The following is a 22942-nucleotide window of genomic DNA, read 5'->3' as shown; positions in this document are numbered from 1 at the left end:
CGCCCCCGCCAGCCGCCCCGACTTACATCATCCCACTTGACGAATTTGGTGCCCTTCTTGAGGCTGTCGGACACGCACACGGGCTTGAGTTGCAGAGCGTGTACTCCGGGCTGAGCCCCGGCCATCAGGGCTCATCGGGGCTCCGGGCGGCCCGGGCGAGCGCGGCAGGGACGGGGCGCAGGGCGCGGGCTCCTTTCCCGGCTACAGAGGCGCTCGCCTCTGCTCCCGCGCCGGCCTCCGCACCTCCTCCGGCGCGGCTCAGCAGGCGGGGCGCGCGGGGGCGAGGCGCCCGGCCATGCTCGGGCGGCACGCGGGGTCGGGCGCCCGCGGTGGATGCGGAGCCTCGGAGGGCAAAGAGCCGCCAAGCAGGGCTGCCAGCCGCCGCCGGATACTGCTCCTCGGCCGCCGCCGCCTCCTGGCGTACCATTCAGCACATCCTCTAGACATGGAGGGAGAGCGCGAATGACACACGCTCGGCGCCCCCCCGCCCTGCTCCTTCCCCTCCTCCCTCCTCCTCCCGCCCCCCTTCCCCGCCACCAGCGCTCGCTCAGTCCCTCCTTCCCTCGGCTGCTTCCAGCCCAACTTTGCGCACTGGGTCAGGCGCCTTGAAGCGGGGACGCAGCGACACCTCCCGGCTCCCGGGCTCCACTGCAGCCAACGCCTGCGCCGCCGCGCCTCTGAGCATGCCTCGTGCCCCGGTGGCGGGGTGCTGGGGGTGCTGGGGTGTCCGGGGGCCAGGCGTTCCTGGGGGTTTGCTGGGGAACGTGAGCTCGAGTCTGGAAATGTCCTTGGGTCCAAACGGGGTGAGAAAAGGGAGCCGTCGGAGGGAGCGGAGAAGCGACCCACTGCTTTCCCCTCTAGCTGGAGCTCTCCAGCGCTGACCACAAACCAGCTTTTTGAAAAGACAATTATTATTTATTAGTAGAGGAGAGAGCATTTGAGAGGAATGGAGTGAGAGCTCTTTGGGGAAACCTTGCCAGCCCCGAGAATTCGCAGCGCGCTGGTCTTGAAGCCCGGGCATTCTTCGGTTAAGTTGTGTTTCTGAGAAAGCAAGCCCATTCTAAGAGAAACAATGCTTTTATTTCCCACGATGACAGAAGGCGCGCGCGCGCGCGCGCGCGTGTGTGTGTGTGTGTGTGTGTGTGTGCGCGCGCGCGCGCGCGCGCGCGCACGCGTGTATCAGAGACAGAGGAGGAGAGAGAGAGAGAGAGAGGTGTCTAACTGATAGAAACTTGCTCATTTAGGAACATAGGTGTAAGGATGTTTGTACTCATTCAACAAACATTTCTCATTTCTTTTAAAACAAAGAAAGAGATAGCCCCACCAGAATAGATCAAGTTTAAAAGACCGATAATACCAGTGTTGAGAGGATGAGGAGCAACTGGAAATTTCATCCACTGCTGGAGAGAGTATAAAATGGTAAAGCCACTTGGAAAAACAGTTTTTTAATGAAGTTAAACATTTACTTATCATAAAACCCAGAACTTCCACTTCTAGGTATTTACCCAATAGAAATGAAAACATATGTTCTCACAGACTTGTTCAGTAATGCTCATAGCTTTCTTCATCATATCCCAAAACTGGAAACCACAAATGTCAATCAACAGGTAAATGGATAAACAAAATGTGGTATGCCAAACAATGGAATACTATTCAGCAATAAAAAAGGAATGGGCATACAACCACACAGATAAATCACACAGACTCTAAGCCTAGTGAAAGAAGCTGGACACAATAGACTACATACTGTACAATTCCATTTGAGGAATTCTACAACAGGTAAACTATATTGACAGAAAGCAGATCAGTGGTTGCCTATGGCCAGGAGTGGCAGGGATTGACAGAGAAGGTGAACCAGGGACCTTTTGAGAGTGACGGAGATGTTCCATATTTGAACACAGTTGTCAAAACTATAGAACACATATTTGTGCACAGTTGTCAAAATTATAGAACTGTATACCTAAAACAAGTATGTTTTATTGTAAGTAAATTGTACCTCAATAAAGTTGATTTTAAAAAAGAAGAAACAGAATATGAACAAAGAAGGAGAGAAACATTCTTTTCTCTTAAGTGTTTGTCTTTTTTCCTCTGCCCCAGAGGCTTCCAAGGCCCAATGTTTATAAACTCGGTCAAAATATTACCCAAAATCTGATGGAGAAATTTTCTGTTAAATATTTCAACACACTCAAAACATGTGTTGATTAGCAGCTGTATGCTAGGCACTATGATAATCACCAAAGATAACCTGGTGAACATGACGCCTGACTCCTGCTCTTTTTTGGGAGCCTTACCTGGCCCTTGGAAGCCACTTGCCACAAAGAATCTCTTTAAAGACTGACTTGTTTCATTTTGATCACATGTCCCTAAACTAAAACCTGAGTATATTGTCCAAAGACCCTCTATCCAGTGGCCTTGGCTTGCTAAGTGCAGAAAGCATCATCACATTTTCAAACTGCTTCTCTTGAAAACAGCAACACGACTACTTCCAGCGTTCCTGCCCTTCTCAATTGTGCTTATAATTCATCCTACCAGACTTGTTCTTTTCTCTTCTCTGTTCTCTCTTTTATTTCTCCATTGCCCTCAGTTTTGTACTGAAAAGATTATTGGCCAAATAGGCTTAACACCAGAATGACGTAGGAAGGCAAGATAGACCAGAGATGTGCCCTCTAGAAGACGAGCTTGGAGGATTAGAAATGGGCTCTAGGCTAAATGAGAAGGTAGATTGAGCCTCTTGTGGTGGCTGATTGCATCATCTCTCTCTGTTCCTTGTCCTTCTCTGTATCCACACACTTTGCCATGTGACCTGTGTGTTTATTCACCCCATTGATATTGGCCAATGAGATGTTAGAAGATGTGACCTAAGAAAAGGCTTGAAATATACTTGTGAGGATGGGTGGGAAATATACTTGCCCTCTGGGGTTTCTGGTTATTACCGCGAGACAAACATGTCTCAGAGAGCCATAAGGGGCAGATGCAGGCCCGATCTGCAGCCTAGAGGCAAATCCAACAGAACCCATCTGAGATCTGCCAGAACCCAGACAACCTGCAGACTTATGAGCATGACAATATATGCTCATTGTTGAATCCACCGATCTGGCCAGGGACTGGAGGATCATTTATTATGCACCATTATTGTGGGAAGTAGCTGGTTGAGTCACTCATCTAGTATTCTTGATCCTTCCCAGCTGTTGTTTGTTGCTGTGACTGTAAGGAGAACAAAGCTGTAGAATTCTGAACAGTGTTTGTCTTCAAGACAAACATGGACTGTGGGAACTCCTTCTGCCAGCAGAAGGATGCAGTTTGAGCCAGGAGAGCTGTGGGATAACCCCCTTCAACATGTAAGATGAGGCTTGAGGCAGCTTGGTTCAACTCCCTCATTTTCCACACCTCCGGTTAAGATACAAGACAGAAGTAGTTTTAATGTGTGGGGATTTTTGCCATGCAAAGGGACTGGTAAGAACATCCAAAATTGTGTGAGCCAGGCCTGTGATCCATCAAGTTCAGTGCTCTGTTCTGTTTTTAAAACAATAAAAAGGTCTGTTTTATGTGAGAGCACAGAATTGCCCTCGGGAATGTCAGCCTCAGGGAGTTGGCAAAGCTAACCATTACTGAGAATTAACTATAGGCTAGAGCACTAGGCTAAGCACTTCCCAGATACTCGATAACATAGCACTTACTATTCAACAGCACCCTCCCATCCCCTTTTCCTTGTTAAGCGAACCCTGATTTGGTTCAGCTAGCAATGTGCTTAGGAAAGGTGGCTCCTCCCTCTTCCCAGGAAGTGAACTGCGATTGGTCTATTGGTCTAAAGCAATTATAGAATCACATTCTCCTTCTCTTTGATTGGTTTAAGAGGTCATTAGGAGACCCAAATCTGCCCAATGGATTAAGGGAGGTAGGGCCTGCTCCTCTCTCTGTCTCTCTCTGACTTTGTCTGTCTCTCCCTCTCTGTCTCTCTCTCTCTGTTACCCCCTAAAGAGGACAGCCAACTAGAAACATGCAAAGAGCCTTAATCAGTCCTTCATGAGATTGTTAGCCCTTTGCAAGTCTGTAGACTTCCTGATAAGTGAGGCAATAAGTGTGTTTATTGCTTAAGCCTTACTATTAGTCTCAGCTGATCTGGTGGACCATATTATTATCCCCAGTTTTATTGATTATAAAATTAAGACTTGGAGAGGTGAATTAACCTGCTTAAGGTTACCCAACTTGGAACCAGGTTTGACACCTAGGATCTCTGATTTGATAACTTAACTCTCAACCACCATGCTAGGCACCTCTAGAACTTACAACTCAGATCTGATTAGTCTTTCCCTACTTTTAACTGCAATATAATGTAAATATTCCCAATTCCTCTAGAAAACTGTGGTATGTAGCCCTGTCTCTTAGCAGTTCATCACTCACTCGAGGCCTGCCACAGTGGGAAGGAAGGGTGTTTTGATTTGAACAGACATACTTTCTAAGAGCCAGCTCTACCAATGACTAGCTTTGTGACATTGGGAAAGTATCTTCCTCCTTCTGAAATACAGAAGCCTAATATATTAATGGGTAAATAATAATGATGATGAAAGCTATAAGGGTTTTACAATTTTAATTCATTAATCCTCACATTAACCCCATAAACTGGGTTATCATTATCATCTCCATTTTATAGTAGAGAAAACTGAGTCAGGGAAGGGTTAAATACTTGTACAGGATTTTCCAGCTAGTAAGTGGAAGAACCAGAATTAAATCCCAGGCAGCTTGGCCCTAGAGCAGACACGTTTAATCACCACACTACGCTTTCTTGAAGAGTTATTGTGACGATCAAATGAAATCATGTATGCAAGTCTCTGTCACATAGTGCTAATCAATAGTAGTTAATGCACTTATAATTATTCTAAAATTGTACTATATTGCCTTTATGTGCCCTAGAATAACTTTTTATGAGCAGTATTCAAAGGCAGCATCCTAATTCTGTGGTCTGTGATTTAGTCAACTTCTTTCTGCCTGCATTGATTCTATAAACTTTAATCATATCCATTTTCATCTTTAACCTTCTAGAATTCAAAATTCTTTTCCATTACCAATAAATGTGTTCTAATTGCATCTAAGCATCAGGGTTCCTCTAACTCTATCTTTTTGGAAATAACAGAGAGATAGGGAGAAAAAACCGCCCAGACCCAGCTTTATAATAACCACATCTGGGTTACATTAAATAGTCTTTGGTACATAAAACCCTCCATCTGTGCTGCTCCATAACCTTTCCCTGCCTGACTGTCTGGAATGAAGATGATCCCTACGGTGACCTTGAGGACCGCACACTGAAGAAAGCAGAGCCTCTGTTAGCCTCGGTCTCTGAAGGGACCGCAGGGTGAGGGTCACGTGATCACCTGCACAGTATAATTCTGTGAACAAGAACTATACTTTGAGAGTATTCAAGCTAAGAAGTAAATGTCATTAGCAACATTATTACCATTATTACATTTCACATCAATATAAGAGATAGATTTATACATCTTAGATGGTAAATAAGAACGGGCATAGTGATGAAATTGCCAAGTTCTGACTCAGTGAGTTCTATTATCAAGTAAAACCCTGGGACAGGCGGGGACTCAAAAGAAGACAACTTAAAATTATCACTGGTGCATGGAAAAAAGCTATGCTTTCCCTCCCCAGAGGCTCTCCTTTGAACCCTTCCTTAATAGCACAATGCATTTTCTCTAAATTCTATCACACAAAAGTAAAAAGCTTTCAGATTGCTTTAGTTATGTTACAAAAACGGTGGGGTTTTTTTTCTTCTTAAAAAAGAAGAAAAATGACCTGATATTCATTTAAGCTCTGTTTTATCCTTCATTTAAAGTAAAAGCTTTTATTGAAATCTGTCTGATCACCTTAAACACCATTTTGAAAAAAAAGAATTTGGAAGCGCAGATCCAAAAATGTCTAAAGAGAGATGCTCTAAGAATCCAATTTCACAGAAAATGCAGGTGTTAGGGAGTGTGGCCCATGGAAACAATGCCTCAGGACAAGAAGCATCTAGGAAAGACCTCTCCACCTCACCCTGCTTCCCTCCTGCCATCGCCAGACCCTCTGACAGAGTGATACAACACGCAAGTGTCACAATATAATCTTCATGAGTCATTCTGTCTTCTCTATTCTATAAAAATAAATATCAGCACCCCCCAATTCTCTCTCACTCCAAATATAACCACCAACCTTTGGGTCTCTAGTGATATCTCACCAGAATTTAAAGGAAATGTATTATTATTTTTGAGCTTTTGAACATATGAATGAATTCATACTTTTAAAAAATCTTTTGGCCTATTGACTAGTTCCAGATAATAATTCTCTTCCTAATTAAACTGAAGTTAAATTCCCCAATTTTGAACCTCTTCTTATGCAAAGACTTCAGTCACCATTTACTTGTACACTAACATCTATAAAATATGGATAACCACTTTTCACATTTTCTTGGGCTTTAACAAATAAGAACATGACTTTGTTTCCGATCAGGACTTCTCTTTTCTGGCATTCTGTCATTTCTCTATAGTTGCCCCACCTTAGGGATCTAAGAGCAAACACTTTTGTTATAACCAATCATATTATTATGTAAAACATACAAAAGCAGTGGGGAAAGATGCTCATCAGGGAGTCCCTGTTAGAGAGAGTCTGGTTGCCTACCCAGTATCCATTCTCCTAGAGGCCAGCGGCAGTAGGATTCTGCTGATTTGAAACCTCAAAAGTTCCCTGGGGGTAATTCGAAACTGCTCCAGGTACACAGAGGGCAGGAAGAGACCAAAGAAAGAAGCAGATACTCTAGACTGGTAGATGACAGGTTAAAATCAAGGGAATTTACATACCAGGCTTTTATCGGGCACCAGCCCGCCAGAATCTTAAAGTTTATACTTACCGTGGTTCAGTCACATATCCCATCCAGATGGTCTCAACAACTCATGCTCTCTCAAGGATGCATCCTTGACAATGGCTCCCACTGTGAAATATTGGGCAGAAGGTACATTTCAGGGACAGGGGATAGGTGAGGAGCCTCCAATTGCCCAGATCAAGCTCGTGGGACAGCATGTCACACCCTCTCGATGACCTCCTCCAACAGACTCCAATCTAATTTGGGACGACAGCATGCTATGTTCACCTGCCCTCATTCCCCCTTCTTGCTCCATGGAATGCCCACTTGAGGGCTGAACTTTCAGCCCTGAGGTGACCTTGAGAATGGAAGTCAGAAGTGAGGTGGGTAGAGCAGGAAGACAGAAGTTCTTGGGTCTCCCAACAATCACATCATCCTGGATCACCTAGATTTTAAATCAGAAGAAGGTTTCTATCTCGTTTAAACCCCTACAATTTGGGGGGGGGGGTTCAACCCATGCAGCCACAAACAGCCCTAACTGATACTAAAGCAAACACCGAACACTCTTGTGGCTTCTGATGCTATTGTTTTGTTCCACTTCAATTCTCTAAATGCCTTTCAGTGCTCTGTGCCAGCAGGTTATGAAAAATGCCTTTTGTTTTTTCATGTATTTCCCCGGGGTTTCTGTTCCTGAAGAAATTGCTGGTTTTCAGTCATTCCACCAATTCAGGATCAGGGTAGAAACACTGGTTTTCATGGAAAAGAATTGTACTCAAAGTATTTGTGAGGTTAAGTAATGAGGGAGCTGGCATAGTGTTGTATTTTATTAAAAATAGGCCCCAATGCTACAGTAGCAGCTACATAATTAGAGATAGATGTTGCCATGTATGTCAATCTATGATGACTTACAGAGACTGTGAACTTGTGCTTTTTCTCACTTGAATACCATCTTTTACTTTAATGCTGACATTATAATATGCTAGATAATTGACAGAATAAGGGTTTGGACGATTTCATTCTTTATCTAACTAAATAGCATGACTAAAAGGGAAGACATATATTCCAGTTTCCTTCTGATTTTAAAGATGGAAATAAATAAATAATCTCACATCTTTGTTGACCCAGCTTTGTAATGCCAAAGTGAATCATATAGATAAAGAATAATATTGAGCTGGGATTTTGCATTCACAAAAATAGTACCAGGTTAGCAATTTAAGACATTTTAAAAATTGAATCAATTTGTACATATATTTATTGGGTAAATACAGATATTTTATAAACATGTATGCATTTCCCCAATATAGGTTACCTCCACTGGCACATATTAAATATTAGATTCCCATATACAAATATGTACAAGGAGCAGAGAACAGCCAAGCCAAGCAACAGATGGCAGTGATTATGTTACAAATCTAAAAACAAAAATAACTTGGAAAATGGTTTACTTAAAACTGTAGTAAAAAATTTCAGGTCATAAATATGAAGATGCAAAACACCCTCTTTTCTTGACTACAGAGAAAATAATGAAAATACCCTAATAACAAGTAGTCACTTTTGTTTTGGGGAGTGGTTAAAAAAGAAAAATTAAGTTGCAAATAGACAATGGAGAGAACCTCCCCCCAAAACAGAATATATATACTGTTATTTGAGCTATGTTGTTGCCACTGCACCTTCCAAAGGAGGAAACAATGTAAGATTTGCATCACCCTACATTCTAATTCTAGTCTGAGTGAAGATAATAATGTTGTCTCCTGTTACCTATTCAATTTAATTTATTATAAAGAATATACTCTTTAACTGTATGGCAGAATGAATAGGCAAACTTTTAAGGTCAGAGAGTAAATATTTTAGGCTCTGCAGGTCACATGATCTCTATCACTACTCAACTCCACCACTGTAGACTGAAAATAGCTATAGACAGTATAGACACACACACACTGAGTGTGTCCATGTTCTGATAAAACTTTATTTACAAACAGAGGTGGCAGGCTGGATTTGGTCCATAGACTATAGTCTGCAAACCCCTGTTCTATAGGAAGAAAAAAGTTCAAGACTTCTCGAACCTTTCCCTTAAAGTAAATGAGAATTTATTGCCTCATAAGTGTCCTATTTCTTTATTTCTCTATGGCATGGAATGTGTAGGTCCAATTAATTCTACTAGTAAACTATAAAGAAGTAAGCCCACATAATATAGCAGATTGGAAGCAAAATATGTTTTATACATGAAGACAGGCAACTGTCTGAACTAGGTGAATATAAGTGAATATAAATTTTGGCCCATAACAACCCGTAGCAACAAAAACAGCCTGACAACAGCAAAACCTACAATAAAGAAAAATCTAAGGAAACCATCTTGCAAAATCACGTTCCCCATAAAATAATGTTTGGTGTATAATTTATAATTATTCAAATTAATCTTTTCTGCAAATATGTGAGAAATTCAGTTATTAAAATAGCATTTCTCATTATGTTATTTGTATAAATGAAATATAAAATTGCACCAAGCATATAGAGATATAAAGTTTAGTTCTCATTAAATATGCCTAAGATATGTTCTCTGGGGGTTCTCTTCAACTCCATACTTATCTGAGGATAGCATAGTCTCTCAAAAGATGTAAATTGAATTCCTGCTGTGTGATAGGCAATCTATTAAACTCTATAATTAGTTTTCTCTCTTTTATGCCAACATAGGAAACCTAGCAATCTAGTCAATGAGAAGCTTATGGTATCATTTAGCGTCTAACCACTCAATCTGTGGTCCACAAACCAGCAGCATCAGCATCCCTTGGGAGTTTTTTAGAGATACAGAATCTTGGGCCCCACCTCAGACCGACTGTGTCACAGTGTGCTTTTAGCCAAAAGCCCGAGGGCTTGGTGTGCACACAGGAGCTGAGAAGTACCTGTGCAGTGTATTAGTGCCACAGGCAAGCAAGTGATTCTCCAGTGTCCTGGAGTCCTGATTCCAATTTCCTAAGGAACTAATTTCTTCTCAAGGAATATCTTGGCATTGAGGAGAATCTATTTTATTACTTATAAAATAATCATAGTGCCTTCTAGGCGTACATCTTAAGCCTCATCTCCTGAGATGTACGCTCTTTACAAAATAGCTGAAGTCAACTCCATATAATGGAGTCACACGCTAAGCTTTCATGGACTGTTGAAGTTGGGCAAAAAATCCATGTTGACTCCACACTCCATGGGTAACATACCAACTGGCTAGTTACTGATATTAAAATATGTTTTTATGTGCTGTGGTGGAAAACTAAGATTGCACCACAGGAGAAAGCTAACATGCTGCTTAATATCTATACTCAGAAAATGTGTTTGTTTTAATGCCCTCTCTCTTTTTCATCCCTGAATGTTGAGAGAATAGATTTTTTTTCCTCATAGTACAATAACCAGGGCTACTACAAAAAATGCACTAAGTTGCTAATAGTTGATATTTGAATTTTTAAATATTGAGATTTTCTATTTATATAATGATTTGTCTCCTTTGTATTGATATGTGTTTAATTTCTGATCCCTCATTTAGGCAAAGACATAAAAATTTTGATGAGACCAATTATCTAGTTCTATTTTTAGAAGCATTTTTTAATAATAAAATATGTTCTATATTTGTATAATTGCTTTTTATTCCAGAGGAAGGGACAGAAGGAGAAAGTTGGTCACTGCTTTCTTGTGGACTAGCCTTAGCTGTAAAGTTGCTTGGCAGGTTTGAGTCTCAAGAATGTGAGGTTAAATCTACAGGTAAAATTTAGGCAAAGAACTGCAGTACTCACACATGGGGGAAAAAATCATCTCACATTTATTGATAGAAAATAGTTGCTTGGTGACAGTGATGGATGTCTGTGTGTGTGTGTGTGTGTGTGTTCATGTTTAAAAGTTCTCAAAAACATGTTTCTTTGGGGAAATATTTGTCCTCATTTTTCAAAAAATTGAATCAGTAAAAACAATGTCATAGATACATTGCTTTTTAGATTTCATGTTTATCAAATATACAAACTCTTAGTTTTTAAGTGCCAAATAAATGTATAAAGCTTCTCATAAATAGATGAAGCTTCCTGTCCCAACCCCACCCAATTTCCCTCTCTTCAGTTTAAGTACTTTTAATCACGTTACCTGATTCTTTTGCCATTTAGCTCCATATCGTTAAATAATACATTTAGATCACAACTTACTGATTCACTCTGTTCATTATCTGTTGATTTCTCAACCAAGAATTGAGAAGATGAGGAATTTGTTTTTAGCATCATCCTTTCCTCATCTTTCCCCTGCCCTCATTATCCCACCATAGATGTAGATTTATCTTAATTTTGGTTAGCTCTATAGTTCATATTTACATGTCATTACTAAACATACGTGTATATATATAGTATATTCATAGTTGAGTCATGCAACTGTCATAATTAGTTTTCATTTCCTGCACAATATTTTGTTCTCTATACCTTGTTTTCTCAGTTGATCAGATTGTTTTGTACTTACTGTTAATTCCACATAGCTACAGTTGTTGAAATCTCCTTGTCTTGGGGACATGTTGATATTCTCTCATCTTTTTCTTGAAGATGTCTTCCCGGGCACTTCTGACCCTCTCCAACCTGGATTCTCTGTCCAGATTTTGTACCACTGTCTTCTGGGGCTTTTTCTTCATAAGGTTGAGAATGGATTACCTTTGCCTTGTTACTGTGTTGGAACTCCCAATTCTTCCTCATTTTTGCTTAACCCTTTGATTTCAAGGATTTTATCTTTATGTGGCCTCCTGAGAAAGTATGCAAGGGAGGTATATTATTTGGGACCTGATATGTATGAAAATACTTTTATTCTGCCCTTCAAAATTAATTGATATTTTGGCTGAACAGAAAATTCTAGTTTAGAAATGATTTTCTCTTATAATTTGGAAGGCTTTCCTCCATTGTCTTTTAGCTTCCAGCGTTGTAAACCTAGTTCTCTTTCTTGATCCTCCATATGAAAAAAAATTTTTTTTCTCTGAAAATTTGTTGGACTTTCTCTCTGCCCTCAATGTCCTGAATTTACATGAATTTTGGACTTTGGTTGGAGTTATTTTTATTCACTACGCTGGGCATCCATTGGGTTCTTTCAATTTAGAAAATCATGTCGTAATTCTGGGAAATGTTCTAGAAATTATTCTCCAGAAATATTTTATTTATTACTTCCTCTTCTTAATTTTCTCTTCTTCTGGAACACCTCCTGTCTTGGGTATTGAACTTTCTGGATTGTTCCTCTAATTTTCTTATCTTATTTTTCCTGTCTGCCTGCTTTATCTTTTTTTTTTTTTTTTTAAGAAATTCACGTTCTTTTATTTATTTATTTATTTATTTATTTATTTATTTATTTATTTATGACTGTGTTGAGTCTTCGTTTCTGTGCGAGGGCTTTCTCTAGTTGCGGCAAGTGGGGACCACTCTTCATCGCGGTGCGCGGGCCTCTCACCATCGCGGCCTCTCTTGCTGTGGAGCACAGGCTCCAGACGCGCAGGCTCAGTAAATGTGGCTCACGGGCCCAGTTGCTCCGTGGCATGTGGGATCTTCCCAGACCAGGGCTCGAACCTGTGTCCCCTGCATTGGCAGGCAGATTCTCAACCACTGCGCCACCAGGGAAGCCCTGCTTTATCTTTTTGTTCTACATTCTGTGGCATTTTCTAACTTTACCTTCCATCTCTTCTGTTCCAGTTTTCCTCTCTGCTATCATATTTTGAATTTTAAGGAGCTCTTTTTTTGTTCTCTGATCATTTTTATAACATCCTGGTCTCATTTCCAATTCCCTCCATGATGTTAATTGACTCTTTATTTTTAAAGTCTTCTTCCAATGGCTAGTCTTTGTTCCCACCTGTTTGCTTTCTCCTGCTTGCTTTGTCTCTATCTTTCATATCAGACACTTCCCACAAATATCTGGTGGTTTTTGGCTGCTAGTTCATTTAAAAGAGTAGAGCAAAGAAAAAAACTGATTGAAAGCTCTAAAGACATGGACAGAGCTTATTAAATGTGTTTGTAAGATAATCAGACTGGAATATTTCCTTGGGTAACTTCAATAACAGCATTTATAGTCTTTTCTCTTATGTTGGTCAGATTTCCCAGCAAAGATTCTTCCAGGGGTTAGGATACAGGTGTATTTTAAACAAAGTGTGACTTCTAGCTATCATTATTTATTGAAAGCTCACTACATTTTTACTTTATTCATATTACCTCATTATTATTATAATAATCATATGAGATCAGTAATATTACTATCTCCAATTTAAAGATGAGAAGATGAGGCTTAGGAGGCGAAGTCAAAGTCATCTCATTAGTAATGTAGGAGCCAGGATTTGAATCTTAAACTCACCTTTCTCCACCATAGCTTTAAAAATGATTATTATTTTAAAATGTTATAAATACCCCACTTAATACATGAATTCAGTGAACAAGAGGTTACAAGAGACAATCAGTTAACGTTCAGTAAATAAAGCCAGAACAGAACTCTGAAACAGAAGACTAGCACAGGATTTTAGTCTCCACACATAGCCTATAGATTATCACAGGCCTTTGGGTTCAAAGGCAGTTCAACAGGCTAAGGAGAACGAAAACTTGAAAGAAACAAGAACTCTAGTTAGAACTTTGGACAATGAAATATTGGAGTAACAGTAAATTTCCCATGTAATCTCACTACGTATATATTATATACATTAACTGACATTTTTAATCCTGACTAGAAGTAGTAAAAACATTGCAGGTTGCATAATAACGTGAAAGATTATTTTCCTACTTTATGACTAGTTAGAAAGCGGTTGACTCCTCTAAATGCCTTACGGCTACATTTTATTATAACTTCAAACTTTCTCTTAGGAATGACCATGGCCAGGCTGTATTCTGAAATATCCAAAACCATCCATGGGGTTATAGTCACCGTTTTCTCAATTATATAATTTAAAATTTTCTGTTTTGATTTATTTTTTAAATTTTATTGAAGTATAGTTGATTTACGATGTTGTGTTTAATTTCTGCTGTGCAGCAAAGTGACTCAGTTATGCATATATATATTCTTTTTCATATTCCTTTCCATTATGGTTTATCACAGGATATTAAATATAGTTCCCTGTGCTATACAGTAGGACCTTGCTGTTTATCCATCCTATATATAATAGTTTGCATCTGATTTAACTGGTTTTATTATAATTATCTGGTTTTACTTTCTCAAATATTTTTAATTCTATTTTTTCCATATTCATGAAGATACAGGCAAAAAACTTTGTTATTAACAAAGGCCAAGCAAATATGTTATTTTCATTGATCTAAATTCCTCTTTGAAGCTCCATGTTTAAGTAAAGAAATAATCTACACTGCAGAAGAGAAGAATTGTAAATACTCCCCAGCTTCCCCCCTCTACATACACCCTTTTTTGTGTTGAGTTACAAATAAATATGCTATATCAGGAGTCCCCAACCCCCAGGCCACAGACCAGAACCTGTCCATGGCCTGTTAGGAACTGGGCCTCACAGCAGGAGGTGAGCGGTGGGCGAGTGAGCAAAGCTTCATCTGTATTTACAGCCACTCCCCATCACTCGCATTACCTACCGTCTGAACCATATCCGTCCCTCCCCACCCCCATGAAAAGATTGTCTTCCATGAAACCGGTCCCTGGTGCCTAAAAGATTGGGGACCGCTGTGCTATATAGCAGCCCTTTGTACAAAGGCCCACATTTCCAAATATTATTAAGTAAAGATAATTTTCCTCCCTCTAAAAATATAAGCAAATGAGATGGAAGTTTTCAGAAAATGACATATGTTTATTCTGTAAATTAAATCCAATACATAAAATAAATAGCAGCCTAAGAATTATCCTGTTATAATGGTGGCTGAGAAAGGTGTCACACCACCAGTTACTGCATCTGATTTGATTGCTCAAGTTGCACAAATGGGATATTCCAGATATTAAAAAATGTATGAAAAAAAAAAAAAAATGTATGTCAGACAAAGTTGTACATTCATAAGAATAGTCGGCATGTCTTATAGATCCCTTTAAGTACAAACTTGATTTGCTCTATGCAGATGGCTTGTTGTAGTGACACACTGAAATAACAATGGCCAAAGTTTTGAAACCTCCCAGATGTTTATAAGCCCTTACCTACTGCCCACAAGACAATTTAAGTAGAGAAGCGTGATAGGCTGAATGCAAAAATGGCCCCAATCCTCTACTTCCCACTGTATCCATACACTTTGCAACGTGATTTTGTAGCTTCTCCCATCCAGCAGTGGAGTCTTTGTCTACTCCTCAAATCTAGCCTGGTGTTATAACTTGGTTTGCCCAGAAAAAAATGATGCAGAAGTAGCAATAGACTGCTTTTGAGCCTAAGCCTCTACCACGTCTAGCCATCATGAAAATAAGCCTCGGTTAGCCTGCTAGAGGTGAGTAAGAAACCAATGAAGAAAAGCTTAGTCATTCCAGCTGAACCCATCCAAACCAGCTTAGAGCCAACCCACCTCCAAATATGTGATAGAACCCAGCCAATGTCAACAGACTTGCCTCCCAACCCACAACTGACTGCAGACATGTGAATGTGTCCAGCCAATAGCAGAAGACCTGTCCAACTCACCCCATACTCAACAGCAATCATAATGTCTGCTTTTTTAAACCACTGGGCTTTGAGGTGGTTTATAACACAACATTGTAGCAGCAATAGATAAATTATGAGTATGGATGCCCCTAGTTATTAAACCAAGATCTTGCTAAACCTATAAAAGACTTTTTAAATAAAAAATCAGTTCTTTAGTGTTCTTTCTCTTTGCAAATCCAGGGTTTCTTCCACTTGACCAGAGTCACTTAGGTCATGACTTTCATATTTTCTTTTTAGAAATACTGAAATATTCCATTTTCATAGAGTAGAATTCTGACTCTAATATTAGTCAAGAGTAGCAAAACACTATTTACGTAACAGGAAAACAAATTGACCTATCAAATATTATGACTCATCTAAACTAAACTAAAAAGTAACTTTCACTTTTATAACACTTCATTTTTTTTAAAGCACTTATTCTTTTAGTTCCAGAGAAAATTCAGAAAGTAAATTCCTATTATCCCCATTTCTCACATAGAAAGTCTGAATCTTAAAATTAATAAGTGACTTTTCCTTTTGCATGCAACTTTTCATGATAGGTTGAAATAAAAGCACATTTCCTCATTTTAATTAAGACATGCTACTTCATAAGCCCCAGCAGCTATTCTGGAGAAAACAAGAGGCATATGTAAACCCTTTAAAATATTTAAAATTGGGCTTCCCTGGTGGCACAGTGGTTGGGAGTCTACCTGCCGGTGCAGGGGACACGGGTTCGAGCCCTGGTCTGGGAGGATCCCACATGTCGCGGAGCAACTAGGCCCGTGAGCCACAATTGCTGAGCCTGCGCGTCTGGAGCCTGTGCTCCACAACAAGACAGGCCGCGACAGTGAGAGGCCCGCGCACCGCGATGAAGAGTGGCCCCCCTTGCCGCAACTAGAGCAAGCCCTCGCACAGAAACGAAGACCCAACACAGCCATAAATAAATAAATAAATAAAATTACACACAAAAAAAATTAAATTAATGTTTATCTTTAATAACTATATATTATGGGGTTATAATATCTTATAATTAGGCAGCACTTCAGAGATTTCCAAAATCTGAGGATGTAGGAAGGGGAGATAAATGACTCCTTTCCATAGATGGAAATACCAAAGTTTACAGAGGTTAACAAGTTCACAGGGTCATACAATGGTGGAACCAGATGTGGTTCATCCCAGTTTTTAGACACTGTTACCAGAAGCCTGATTCTGACCCTTTGCTTGAAGGAGATTTATTCAGGTCATTTCCTTAATATTCTGCATGTACAAGTTGCACACCAACACAGCTGAGATCATCATGGCCCAAGAGGAAAAGCCATGCCAAGTAAGTTAAAGGGAGACTACTGCTGGGTGAGCAGTGTTGAGAATTTGCAAGCTAGGACTCACTTGGACACACCACACAGAAGAATCTATTCATAAAGAAATAGACCAAACTGAGTCATTGGCTTCTGTGGTGTGTGTTGTTTGGAGCTCATAGTCAGAACAATCTTTGAATCAGTATTTTGTTCTCTAAAAAAAAGAGGGGTAAATGCACTGTCACATTCAATTAATGAAAAATATCCTTTGATTCTAGCAGTGTGAATAGATTGTGCCTGTACTTACTGGGAAGAGTATGCCAGTAGTTCTCTGGAAGATCTGGGGTACAAATTACAGCCTGCAACCCTCTAGAACCCAGGACTGTAGCCACAACTGACAGCTGCACACAATGGAAGTGGTGAGCTAAACCACAGACCCCGTCAGTTATGCTTCTTGGCAAGAATGAGTTACTCTTCCAAAGATTGGCAGCAGCCCTGTTAGCACACCAGGTCCTTCCAAGTACATTAGCTTCCTCAGTCTCTAGTCAAGCGTAGGCTAAGTACTCAAGGGAGTTTTCACTTCTGTCACTGAAGGCTTGGGGTAGCAAATCCTCCATGTTAGATGTCTTCTGTTGACCCCTCCACTCTCCATCCTTTTCCATCCTGCTCTCTGCCCTGGCCCTTGCGATGCTAATCTGGATGGATTTACCAATAGGAGTATCTGCTCTTTGTTTTCTGGTTGGCTTCAGCCATGGTATATACCAGGATGAGATGGGAGGAAGGTAAAGTTAGGGTATTTATTCTCCTGGCTCACTGCCTTCTGGATCCCTGTAAGTTAGCTAGTCCCATCTCCTGCGGACCCCAGCTCCCATCAAGTTGCCCTTATGTAATGCTCTCTCCGTGGGTTCCTGGAACTACTTCTCCTTACCTCTCCAGGTCTAGGAGTGGTAGAAGCTCCCTGCTGTTATCACAAGTCCCAGTGTCCTGCACTCTTCCTTGTTTTCTTCCTTGACCTTTATAATAGTCCTTTTATTAACCTTTCTCATTTACTCAGCTTGAGTGTGTCATCTTCTTCCTGCTGGGACCCCTGACTCACACTTTGCTGGATGGCATCTCACTAGACTCACTCAAGGTTATTATGTTCCTTTATTTTAAAACATATGTGACACATTGATTGCAATTTAATGAGCAGTCTACATGCTGTATTGAAAAGCACAAGAACTTGGTTTTCATCCCAGCCATACGTGACTTAGCTTTGTGACCACAGGCAATTAAATTCCATTTTGAAAACTTTTTTCTTGTTATCTGATATATGCCAGGCTCTGGCTAAGATCTGGGACTACACAAGTAAATAATACAAGATATCCACCCCCATAATGCTCATAATCCAAACAGGTGATGTAGAGACATAAATAAAGATCTCGAATACAGCATGAGCAAACTGTGTGATGGCTTGTATAAATGTTATATTTACCTACTTGACCTTCAATTTTCTTGTTTGGTAAATGAACACAATGATATCTGTCCTGCTGATTTCATGAGATGAGAAAACAAATGATTCGATAGTATAGGTGAAAATATTTTGAAAGACTTAAGAATATTCAACAGTAAAGTTATTAGTAGAAGTATTACTAGTGTTACTTATTATTATGTTATTATTATGTTACTTGCTTTACTCCTTATCCTTTTTTTTTAACCTATTTCCTTTTTATTCATTTATTTATTTAGTTAGTTATTTTTGGCTGTGATGGGTCTTTGCTGCTGTGCATGGGCTTTCTCTAGTTGCGTCGAGCCAGGGCTATTCTTCATTGTGGTGTGCGGGCTTCTCATCGTGGTGGTTTCTCTTGTTGCAGAGCATGGGCCCTAGGCATGGGACTTCAATAGTTACAGCACCCGGGCTCAGTAGTTGTGGCTCACAGGCTCTAGAGCACAGGCTCCATAGTTACGGCAAATGGGCTTTGTTGCTCTGCAGCATGTGAGATTTTCCCGGGCCAGGGATCGAACCCATGTCCCCTGCATTGGCAGGCGGATTCGTAACCACTGCGCCACCAGGGAAGTCCCTCCTTATCCTTTTAAAACAAATTAATTATAGTGTTTGTTCTTCCCCAGCTTTATCAGAAACTTAGGTATTACTTCTCTCCAGGAAAAATTTTGCCTGGCATGATTTTGAAGAAATAAGAATAAACATTTCGCATATCTAATCTTATGAATTTAGTCTCAGATTCAGCAAGCAGTATTTATGATAGACTATAAAAAATTAACTCACAAGGTCAATGGAATCTTGTTGATTCCATTGAGCCAAAAATAAATCTGTCCAGATAAGAATTGAAGATACTACTTCAACTAATTTAAAAAGCAATTAATAAAATAGTTTGCTGGTTGTACTCAAGTGGCTTTCCCTGAAGATAAATGCTCTTCTATATCTTTAGCTAAACTTCTAGGTGAAACTGAGCATCAATTGTTTTCCTCAAAATGCACGGAGATTATGACTGATGCACAATTTTTGTCTCCCCCTTCTTACAGCAATATTAATATCTCTTTGTTTGGGAGAACTTTATTCATGTAGTTTAGGTTAAGCCACTCATCTTTTACCTCTTTTCACGTTGGGAACACAAGATCGAGGTCTAAAAAAATCAGAGAATCTCAAATACCTGACCACAAGTTTGGCTTAAGATTAGTCATGTGACCCAAGGCAAACCAAAATCAGAAACTTCACTGAAACTATTCTGCTGTGACTACTTAGAAAGGCTCCCATGTATCCCTGGGCATCTTGCCCTCATGAATAGAGGGTATTCAAATGATGGAGAGTGAGATAGATGATTCAGCAATAAATTAAGACAGATAAATCCATGGATTTTTCAATTATATCAGCAAAAATAGGAAAAAAAAATCCTTTCTTTGCTTAAGCTAATTTGATTTACATATCCAGCTGTGACAATCAAGTCTTTTTTTTTTCTATTTTAAACAGTGAGCTACTTATATTCACTCCCAAGTTCTTTTTTTTTTTTTTACAATCAAGTCGATTATTGTATACTGACATATAACTTAAAATGAAAATGACTGAATTAATTGGAAATTAAGATTCACCGTTTTGCTTAAGAAAACTCGAGGAAAAAAGAACTTATAAATATTACTATTTTCAAAGCAATATGAGATGATGCTGTGATTGTAAAAGAAAAATAAGAAGCTATGATCAAGGAATAATTTGAGAAAAAGAAAGGATTCATGTAAATTCAAAATAGAATTACTGAATAAAATGTTTCATTGAGGAGCTGGAAGATAAAAATCATTTAATATTCTAGGACACAAAGTTATTTATTCAGTCAATGAATATTAATTAAATACCTACTATGTGCCTGGTTCTGATAGTATATACTAGATTCTTCAGTTATACTAGTGGAAGCAGACACAGAATCCTGTCCTTCAGAGCTGACCTTCTAGCTGCTGGAGAACAATAAATATAAACATAATAAATAGATAAATGTCAGTGTATTAGGCAAGAAATAAGAACATGGGAACAAATTTGGGAATCCTCTGGGACGGGCAGGTTTTGGAACTTAAATGGGACCACTGGGGCCAGGTTTACTGTGTAATTAAGATATAAGCAAAGACTTGAGAAAGAGGAGGGAGTGGGTCAAGAGAGAATCTAGAAGAAATGGGAGTTCTAGCAAGAGGGAATAGTTTGCACAAAGTCTCTAAGGCAGGCGTGAGCCTGGGGAGGTAAAGATAGAGCAAAGAGGCAATATTGCTGGACTGGAATGAGCAGGGTGAAGATAGCAGAAGATGAAGACAGAGGGGTGCAAAAGGAAGATCATGTAGGGTTTTATTGGCTATTGCAGGGACTTTGCTCTCAGAGAAAGGGGGAGCCACTGCAGGGTTTGAATAAAGAATGTCGTGATCTGACTTATGTTAAGGCCAGTTCACTCTGGCTACTGTGTTGGGTAAAATGCCAAGACTAAAACCAAAGATATAAGGGGAAGAAAAGAAAAAGTACTATATTTTATTTTTTTAACACACTTATTGGAGTATAATTACTTTAAAAAGGTGTGTTAGTTTCTGCTTTATAACAAAGCGAATCAGCTATACATATACATATATCCCCATATCTCCTCCCTCTTGCGTCTCCCTCTCATCCTCCCTATCCCACCCCTCTACGTGGCACAAAGCACTGGGCTGATCTTCCTGTGTTATGCGGCTGCTTCCCACCAGCTATCTATTTTATATATTGTAGTGTATATATGTCTTTGCTACTGTCTCACTTCATCCCAGCTTAAACTTCCCCCTCCCCGTGTCCACAAGTCCATACTCTATATCTGCATCTTTAATCCTGTCCTGCCCCTAGGTTCTTCAGAAACTTTTTTTTTTTTTTTAGATTCCATACATATGTGTTAACATACGTTATTTGTTTTTCTCTTTCTGACGTACTTCACTCTGTATGACAGACTCTAGGTCCATCCACCTCACTACAAATAACTCAATTTCTTTTCTTTTTATGGCTGAGTAATATTCCATTGTATATATGTGCCACATCTTCTTTATCCATTCATCTGTCAAAGGACACTTAGGTTGCTTCCATGTCCTGGCTATTGTAAAGAGAGCTACGATGAACATTGTGGTACATGACTCTTTTTGAATTATGGTTTTCTCAGGGTATATGCCCAGTAGTGGGATTGCTAGGTCATATGGTAGTTCTATTTTTAGCTTTTTAAGGAACCTCCATACTGTTCTCCATAGTGGCTGTATCAATTTACATTCCCACCAACAGGGCAAGAGGGTTCCCTTTTCTCCACACCCTCTCCAGTATTGCTTCTTTATAGATTTTTTGATGATAGCCATTCTGACTGGTGTGAGGTGATACCTCATTGTAGTTTTGATTTGCATTTCTCTAGTGATTAGTGATGTTGAGCATCCTTTCATATGTTTGTTGGCAATCTGTATATCTTCTTTGGAGAAATGTCTATTTAGGCCCTCTGCCCATTTTTGGAATGGGTTGTTTGTTTTCTTCATATTGAGCTGCATGAGCTGCCTGTAAATTTTGGAGAGTGATCCTTTGTCAGTTGCTTCATTTGCAAATATTTTCTCCCATTCTGAGGGTTGTCTTTTCATCTTGTTTATGGTTTCCTTTCCTGTGAAAAAGCTTTTAAGTTTAATTAGATCCCATTTGTTTATATTTGTTTTCACTTCCATTTCTCTAGGAGAGGGGTCAAAAAGGATCTTGCCGTGATTTATGTCATAGAGCGTTCTGCATATGTTTTCCTCTAATAGTTTTATAGTGTCTAGTCTTACATTTAGGTCATTAATCCATTTTGAGTTTATTTTTGTGTATGGTGTTAGGGAGTGTTCTAATTTCATTCTTTTACATGTAGCTGTCCAGTTTTCCCAGCACCACTTATTAAAGAGGCTGTCTTATCTCCATTGTATATACTTGCCTCCTTTATCAAAAATAAGGTGACCGTATGTGCATGGGTTTATCTCTGGGCTTTCTATCCTGTTCCATTGATCTATATTTCTGTTTTTGTGCCAGTACCATACTGTCTTGATGACTGTAGCTTTGTAGTAGAGTCTGAAGTCCAGGAGCCTGATTCCTCTAGCTCCATTTTTCTTTCTCAAGATTGCTTTGGCTATATGGGGTCTGTTGTGTTTCCATACAAATTGTAAAATTTTTTGTTCTAGTTCTGTGAAAAATACCATTGGTAGTTTGATAGGGATTGCATTGAATCTGTAGGTAGCTTTGGGTAGTATAGTCATTTTCACTAGATTGATTCTTCCAATCCAAGAACATGGTATATCTCTCCATCTGTTTGTATCATCTTTAATTTCTTTCATCTGTGTCTTATAGTCTTCTGCATACAGGTCTTTTGTCTCCTTAGATAGGTTTATTCCTAGGTATTTTATTCTTTTTGTTGCAATGGTAAATGGGAGGGTTTCCTTAATTTTTCTTTCAGATTTTTCATCATTAGTGTATAGGAATGCAAGAGATTTCTGTGCATTAATTTTGTATCCTGCTACTTTACCAAATTCATTGATTAGCTCTAGCAGTTTTCTGGTGGCATCTTTAGGATTCTCTATGTATAGTATCATGTCATCTGTAAACAGTGACAGCTTTACTTCTACTTTTCTGATTTGGATTCCTTTTATTTATTTTTCTTCTCTGATTGCTGTGGTTAAAACTTGTAAAACTATGTTGAATAATAGTGGTGAGAGTGGACAACCTAGTCT

At 39.5% G+C, this 22942-nt stretch overlaps 1 protein-coding gene across 5 annotated transcripts in view; it reads right to left on the bottom strand.

Annotated features, from left to right (window-relative positions):
* PLCB1 (phospholipase C beta 1) overlaps window positions 1-496 on the bottom strand; it is a 681757-nt gene extending 681261 nt beyond the window's left edge. For all 5 annotated transcript variants that reach the window (XM_082428205.1, XM_082428206.1, XM_082428207.1 and 2 more), the window contains exon 1: window positions 27-496. In XM_082428205.1, coding sequence (XP_082284331.1) covers window positions 27-125 — 99 coding nt within the window. In that variant the 5' untranslated portion in view covers window positions 126-496. The remainder of the gene's footprint in view (window positions 1-26) is intronic.
* Between the last annotated feature and the right edge of the window lie 22446 nt (window positions 497-22942).

Source organism: Balaenoptera physalus (genome assembly GCF_965194825.1).
Source record: "Balaenoptera physalus genome assembly, chromosome: 16".
In the NCBI taxonomy this organism is placed as follows: domain Eukaryota; kingdom Metazoa; phylum Chordata; class Mammalia; order Artiodactyla; family Balaenopteridae; genus Balaenoptera; species Balaenoptera physalus.
This window is presented reverse-complemented; position numbering and strand designations above follow the sequence as displayed.